The sequence below is a fragment of the Hakea prostrata genome, chromosome 2, assembly GCF_041222555.1.
Source record: "Hakea prostrata isolate BN-2017 chromosome 2, UWA_Hpros_2, whole genome shotgun sequence".
Classification (NCBI taxonomy): Eukaryota; Viridiplantae; Streptophyta; class Magnoliopsida; order Proteales; family Proteaceae; genus Hakea; species Hakea prostrata.
This window is the reverse complement of record NC_142601.1, coordinates 52465458-52473401: the sequence shown is the minus strand read 5'-3', so window position 1 is coordinate 52473401 and position 7944 is coordinate 52465458. Positions and strand designations below refer to the sequence as shown.

The following is a 7944-nucleotide window of genomic DNA, read 5'->3' as shown; positions in this document are numbered from 1 at the left end:
AAATTTTTAGGTAGATCTTTTGCAAAGCACTTTGTAGTTAAAAAGTCATGCCAAATAATGAAATGGGCTTAGGTAGTTTGGTACACTCCTCTTCAAGGTACCTTTTCTAAATTTTGTTGATAAATCCTCTAAAAGCACTTAACCAGACAAATGGGATCTAATAAAGATTTCAGCAACTTTTGAACAAAATATCTCTAAGAGAATGGAAGAGATAAATCATAGTTGGCAAGTCAAGTCATGATTCAAATTTCACAAATTCATTTCTATCTTTCAATTATGATAGGCATTTCAATTCCAGTTGGTAGTGTTTGGTTGCTAATAAATTAATAGAAGAAAACTTCTATTTTGACTCTACGATTGAGAAATGTAAAGAAAAGAAAATTCATAGGTAATTAAGAATAATTTGAAAACTTTAAATGCAATAATTCCTTCTGCCAACCCAAAAATAGAAAAAGGGAGTCATCAAGTGTTTTTCCTTTGTTATCATTTTTCAATCTTTCCTAGAAATCAATAAGTTTTTACGTTTCATCTCCAATACAAAAGTACGAACTTACAAGTCTACTTCATCCCTTTCGTGTAAATTTCACAAACCAAGCCCTCAATCAATAACAAAATAAATCTCACAAGCATTTTGAAACCTAGAATGAAAAATGAATTTATCATGTTAAAAATCCTTTTGGTAAGATTTTATAGGTAAGGGTAGAAAATGATCAAATTGATTTGTATGTCATCAAGTGTTGTTTTATATGTCATTCGAATAAATAGCATTCAATATTTGTCTCCAAGTGATGAGAATCTCCTGGATTTACTCATTTTTTTAAAACCTTAAGTCAGTTCATTTATAAAATAAGTTGAGTAAAATAATAAATCTATATTCTAATACATCATAAAACCCTGAATTATTTATGTTGTTCAATTAAATACAATGATATAGTGACAAAAAAAATAAATTAAATACAATGATATAACCCGTCGGTAAATTAACATGTTTTTTTAAAGGAAAAATGGAGTTAGGAACCTAATCTTAGTGTGATTTGTAGGAGTTCTACTTGGGTGTCACGCAATACCGTGCAAGCTATGGTCTAGATTGAAATTTGTGATCGAAACTTTATTTCCTAGTAATTAAACATCATAAAAAAAAATTCACTTACACGAAATGAGTGATCGAAACTTTGTTCTAGATTGTAAACTACTACACGTGTTGCGCATTAATTGAAGCAATTTCGTATTTGCAGACATTCTAAAATCGAAGGTACTTATGGGTTTTTATTCCTTTTGAGGTGGCCCACCACTAATCATAAGTCATAACCCTTAATAAAATTAAGGAGGGTCTCTTTATTTGTCAAAAGATAGGCCGCAGAATATTCTTTCTTTTTTTTTTTTTTTGGTTTGCCAACCCCGGTTTATAAACCGGTGTTCGACCGGTGTCGCATACCTGGCTGTGGTGGGTGAGTCTCCCAGTGGGGATTTTTGCATTCACAAATATTCGATATCGGAACCTTGCTTAAGCGAACCAAGCTGCTTACCACTTGGACCAACCACCATTGGTTCAGAATCATTCTCTAAGTCAAGAGTCAACATATCAATAAGTGCTTTGGGGGACTGGTTTGAAATTAGCACAAATGGTAAGGAAAATATCGTAGATTGTCTATTTCTCATTTAATGCAATTAATTTTAGATCATAAATAACGTTCAGAGTCTTCAGACCATAACAAATTTCACAACTTCATAAATAATAATCATAAATTACAATTAACCCCATGGGTGAAATTAGTTGGAGCGGCTGTCCTAAGTCTGATCTTTATGAAAATTTTCCTTCTAGAATGTATGAGTTAAGACGATTCAATGGGAATCTTAGGAACGGACAAAGAACCAAGTGGGATTGAGAAAATGAACCCACCGTACAGTGGGGCCCACCTGATGCAAAACGTGGTGTGTCATGTGTCATGGGCCATGGGCCATGGGCCATGGGCCATATGGGCCGTGGTCGGTTGATGGACTTCAGGTTCGATCATGACAACTCATGCATCAACCAATTCCTAATAAATATCACTTAACCAGATAGCGACAACAAGTGGTCCCATTCCCAATCCATTAGATTTCAAAAGCTTCCGTACGCGTGTACGCAGCCGTACATGTGTTTTCCATGCGTTTTTTTATTTTTTTTTAAATTTTTGTTATTAACAAATACGCTTTTTATATATAGGGAAATTGGAATTAGGATCATGGTTCCACGTCCACCCCCCCCCCCCCCCGGTCCTCTTGTGTATTGTTTTTCCGGTTCCATTGCCAAATGCATGATCTCTTCCGACTACGGTAAGAGTGCGGTGGTGGTGTCTGGTGGAGGTGCAACCTGGCGGGGGATCATGGTTCCTCGTGTCGGTGATATCACCAACAGGAGGCGATATTTCGACCTTTCGCTAGGGGGCGACACGACACCGATAAAGCCAAAAGTCGACGACACTCCACCCCCACCGCCGGAACCCAAGCGAGAACCACCTCCACGATCCACCCCCACCTCCGGCACCCAAGCCAGAAGGCCCATTCCTTAACGCATATGAGGTTCTTAAGCGTGGATGAGCTTGGCCTCGAATCCATCTCCGAACTTGGGAAATTTTCCAAGCTAGTCGTGGCTGACCTGGGTTCCATCGCCAAATGCATGATCTCTTCCGACTACGGCAAAGAGTACTGGTGGAGGAGGTCTGGGGCCTAGGCGGCGGTGATGATGCTGGTGGAGGAACAAGAGCTAGAGCAGGTGGAGGGTTTGGTGGTGCCATGGTGGTGGGGGAGGTGGATTGGGTGGTAGAGTTGGTGCATGAGGTGGTAGTGGTGGCTCTTTGCCGTGCTTTGGTGCCTAATGGAGCTGAAATTTGGCGTCGGTGCTCGTGGCGATGGTCGCTCGGGCACCAATGATTCAAAAACAGCAGCAGTTCTGAAAATGGTGCATTTGATCAATACTACAGGAATGGTTGGTGGGTCTCTGGTGCTGAACGAAACTCACCGGCGGTTGGGGACTTTCCAGATATGTGCCCTATGTACTTGCTGCGGTGGACCAAAAAGGCTTTGTTTGCCCTCTCCTTGCTGCTATGCCATCAACTACCACATCCCAAACAGGCCCTTTGGTTTCTGCTCCTTCACGCCCAAGACCTGTAATTGCTTTGGATGCCATCTCTAATTTCTCTTCTTCTTCAAATGTCTACTATTTTATCTCTAAAATCTCTCTTCTTCAGCTTCTTTAGAATAGTTTCTTTAATTTGAGGTGTGGTTCCTCTCTTGCTTGTGTTGTTTAACCCTAGTAGCTTTGCCAGCCTCCCTGGTACGTCTTCTCCCCGAAATCAAGATCGATTTTTTCTGAGGCTAATTCTATGTTAGAAATTTAGCGACACCAGTTATTAAAAATCTCTGATATTTCGACGATTGTCGGACCACCGACACGGCGACTTAAGTCGACATATCGGACCATGGTTGGGATATTACATATGTCGCCGGTAAGGATTGAACCCGCAATCTCTCCACTGAGAGGTGAGTTCTCAACCACTCTACTATCCTTCCATTGGTGCGTTTTAGAATTTTTCTCAGGACAACCATGTAAATGTTATCTCAACCTTTGGATGTAATTGATGGATATGTCCAAGGTATTCGAACAGAAATACACGGCCAGATGAAATTTCGCATATTTGTAATTATCAAAATCTGGAGAAATGCCAATGAGAATCAATCATGGTCTAAATATGTGAAAAAAATTATCTTCAATTACAATCTATAACCACAAGACAAATAGAGAAATGATGGGTGTGTATGAAAATACATAAGAATGCATACTATTAAATAAATATTGTTTTTTTTTTTTGTTAAATAAATCTCAATTACATGTATAAATTTAAGTTAGGATTACAGGTAGACGAATCATATTCTACAATCAAAACAAGAACCATTTTAATGTTCATATATTCGTTGATGCTTACATACAATGGGATTAGCTTTTTTCCTAAGCCACGCGTGAAGTTAACATTCCATGTGTATTTAATGGTTTAAATTGATTCAAAACATGAAAACTACCAAGATTGACTTGTATTTTGACTGTATTTTGTTTTGTTTTGTTTTGTTTTGTGCCGTTGGATGGGTTCTAACCGGTCGAACCATTCCGTGTTCGAGTTTGACACGCGATTTCCGGTTTCCCATCTCTACAAGTTACCAGTCCGAGTTGGAGAGTGAGATTGAGAGTGAAGAGTGGTATAAACTATAAAGATCCTAGTTTCGTGGGAGGGAGAGTGCGGACCAAGAAACGTTCTCCCTATAATTAGAGCCTTGTGTTTCACAAGAACAACTGGGAACCGTTCTTGCAGAGTATCAAAACCCATCTACTTGCCTTCTCAAAAGCCCCAGAAATTATTATTCGACAGATAGATCGCTAGAGAGAGAAAGAGGGATTAAGGGAGGTTTCGTTTCGTTACGTTACGGTTTGCTCGTCCCACTTCGAAACGGAAACCTAACCCTAACCCTAAACGCTCCCATCTGCGAATCTCCGTTTCCGTATTATATAATAATAATTCTCTGGTTTCTCCTCTTTATATATATAATCTTCGTTGTTGAGCGAGAGGAGAACCATCCAAAATCAGAAGCCTTTTCTCTGATTGATTCATATGTTCGTTCGTTTCCAGGTTTTCAGGTATTAGAAGAAGAAGAAGAAGAAGAAGAAGAAGAAGCCGCCTGAGATCAAATCTCTCTCTCACTCTGGCCTTTGTGATTCTTGTGAATGGTGGAAACTTGTATTTGTGATTTCATGCTTTACTCGCATACTGCGAGGGCAACCGCGCGATTTGAATCCGCGCAGTTTTCCTCTCTCTTCTGCTTCCAAGTAGCTGACCTTCCTCTCTCCGTGGCATCTGTTTTCTCCTTCGCCTCTTGCCAGCAAGGCTGGTACTACCGCTGCATCGGCGTTGATCCATGAGTCCATCCTGAGTCAATCCATCGTTAACTTGTTCATCCTTTTCACCTTCCTTCCTGGATCTTAGTTTCTTTGTAGACTCTGTTGTTGTCTTATTACAGTTATTTCTTAGCGCATTTGATCCGTAACACCAGAAGAGTAACACCAAAAGAGGGAAAGATGTTGCTTCACAAGCCCAAGAAGAACACCCAGAAGAAGGGAAATCGTTTCTTGATAACCGTCACTTTTCTGGGAAGCGCAGGACCTATTCGATTTGTCGTCAACGAAGAAGATCTTGTCGCCGCTGTGATCGATACCGCCCTTAAATCTTATGCTCGCGAGGGGCGTTTACCTGTTCTTGGCTCCGATCTGAATGATTTCCTCCTCTACTGTGCCAATGCCGGTTCTGATGGTATGTAAACCCTAACACTTTTTCAGTCTTTATTATTCGATGATGTTTCTTATGTGTTCCTTTTTTATCTTTCATAGTTAGAATTTTCAATGAGTCTTGGTCTCATATTTTTGTGCGTTTGGTATTTTTGCAGCTTTGAGTCCGTGGGAGACCATTGGATCTGGGGGAGTAAGAAATTTCGTCTTATACAAGAAGCCTCTAGCTGGAAATCTCACCGCTGGGAATCTCGCCGCTGGGAATCTCGCCGCGAAGCCGATGATTCGTAAGAGAAATGGTAACTGGAAATCGTGGATCAACAAATCTCTGAATCTCAAGATATCTTCACATTGAAGACAAATTATAGGAGAATTATTGTTAGAGGCATTCGCAATACTTTTATTTTTTTATGTGTTCTGAACATCATGAATCTTTTTCTTGAATAAAGAGTTTTTACCATTTGAGTTTCAGTGTTGTTGTAAGATTCATGCACACTGAAATCAAATTCTTAGAATTTTAGAATCATTGTCGATCGGAGGACTTCTCTGATCATTGGATGCTTTTTAAGTATTGGGAAATTTATTTTGTAATGTGTTTTGGGAATGTAAATCTTCTCATCAATGAAGAGTTTTACTATTTGAATTTCAATGTTCTTTCTATTATATTTTTCAACCTTTTGATGGAATCTCATTTTTTTCATGAATGACTTCAAAGCCTCTACTTCTCTCATTGCATTATCTTCAATTAAATTCCAGCATCCGGGTATTCATGAAGAATCCTCTCAATCTTCTATTTCTATCTATTCAACACCATTTAAACATTTTAACCTAACTGCCCTGCCCCGCCCTGCCCCCCCCCCTTTTCGTTGAAGGGCCAGATCGCTCGGAAGAAGAGCCGAAAGCTCGGCCTCGGTTTTTTTGTTGGTAAATTCAAGTCTTCTTACCATTATAGAGAATTCGATAGTGGAACTATACTTCCAAATCTTGATAGGGGTTGACATGGCCTGCTGTTCTTTTTCATTTTTCATTTTTCATTTTTCATTTTTATTGGTCTGAATTCTGTTTCTGGTTTACTGAAAGAAAAAAGTCTGGGTTTCTGAATATCAGATTTTCAGCTTTAACCACAACTTTAGGGTTTCTTATCATTTGCAGTATCAACTGAGGTAGCAACTCTGTCATGTGAAAATTCTGATAGACCTCTTCCTGGGTAAGAATGACTGAATGATTTGAAATAGTAATTTTTTTTTCCTTGTAAAATAAGAGAATACGAAGACCGGAGATTAAAAGATTGAATTGGTCTCAAATTTGAATAATCCATGTGATAAAATTTTAAGGGTAAAGATGAGCAAATTGGAGCATAGGACTATATCTGATAAAAATCCTATATTTTTCTTCTTTCTTCTAATTAATTTCATGCGAAATCTGGGGCTTCCCAACTAATTAGTAGGAAATTTAGTATTAGTTAGGGATTTCCAAGTGATTAGGTAGGAGGTTTAGTATTATTTTGGTCTTTTCAACTGGGTGGTTCATTTCTGATTTCCTAGCTTCTCTTATCTTCTTTGTGGATTAATGTTTGTGTTCTTTACCCAAAAAAAAAAAAAAAAATAGAATAAATGTTTGTGCAGCAATTCATTTGTAGCCTCTTTCAAATCTCTATTACTTTGTACTGTTGACCCAATAATGTCTGCAATTTCATCAGTTTTATTACATCATTTTGTTTTTTTTGGTACGAAGCTAAAAAGCTTCATTCATGAACTTATACAAACACATCAAAAGAAAGACAGATAAATGCATGAAAACACAAGAATGGAAATTGACCAAATGTCATACATGTAAATAGACAAGGTCATCCAGGCTAAGGAATGGATCGAGCCCAAGCCCTTAGAATAATGGGTGTACACCACCACCACAGTGAGCGGCCCCGCACGGCCGGGGGCTCCCCCCTCCGGCCTTCTTTTTGGGCTCTTTTGTCTCTTCTGCGTTGGTCTGGGGTCGGCCCGGGCGCCGCCCTCCCCGGCCTCCCCCCTCCTTTCCCGTCCCGTGGCTTTTTCTCGTTTTCTTTTGTTGTCTTTCTCCTTCCCTTGTTCCCTTTCCCCCGCGGGCTCTGGCCGGGGCGGGCCCCTGCCGGTTGTGGCGGGGTCACAACCATTACAACAATTAAGCACAAGGAAAACGACATACGTATCCTTTATCACAAGCGCCCAAAGAGGCAACATGCCACAAAGATGAACATAAACACGCCACATGGACGGAAAGATAACATGCCACAAGGGCAGAAAGATAACACGCCACAAGGGCGAAAACACACCGACACGACCATCAACATCTTTAATCTTAATTCAAACTCAGCAGTCCATCCATCACTTTGATGCAATCCATCATTGACATTAGTGGCACTAAAATGGAAGTCATGTATTGTCCCCAAATAATTCAAAACAGAGTTCATAGAAAACCAATTTCCAAGGGGTTGTAGTGTTGAGTTAGTAATGGAAGGTCAGGTTAGTATTAAATGGGAATCAGAAAGGGAAGAGTAGGTATGGTCAAGGGTGTGGTTGAGATCTCTTAGCCAGGAAGGCCTTTCGGTTTCAGGCCCAAAAGAATGGCCGGCTTCCACATTGTGATTGGTGGAC

The 7944-nt window shown here is 39.7% G+C and overlaps 1 protein-coding gene across 1 annotated transcript; it reads left to right on the top strand.

Moving 5' to 3' along the window:
* Nucleotides 1–4287: 4287 nt before the first annotated feature.
* On the top strand, nt 4288–5963 carry LOC149024824 (uncharacterized). The gene is made up of 2 exons (XM_089145019.1): nt 4288–5339; nt 5473–5963. The coding sequence occupies exons 1-2, from the start codon at nt 5108–5110 to the stop codon at nt 5667–5669; spliced, it is 429 nt and encodes a 142-aa protein (XP_089001145.1). The 5' UTR covers nt 4288–5107; the 3' UTR covers nt 5670–5963.
* Nucleotides 5964–7944: the final 1981 nt, after the last annotated feature.

Excerpts from the sequence above, each read along its gene's own strand:
- LOC149024824 (XM_089145019.1), top strand. The coding sequence starts at position 5,108 with ATGTTGCTTCACAAGCCCAAGAAGAACACCCAGAAGAAGGGAAATCGT. Across the intron at positions 5,340-5,472 it reads TGCCAATGCCGGTTCTGATG|CTTTGAGTCCGTGGGAGACC; the intron begins GTATGTAAACCC and ends GTATTTTTGCAG.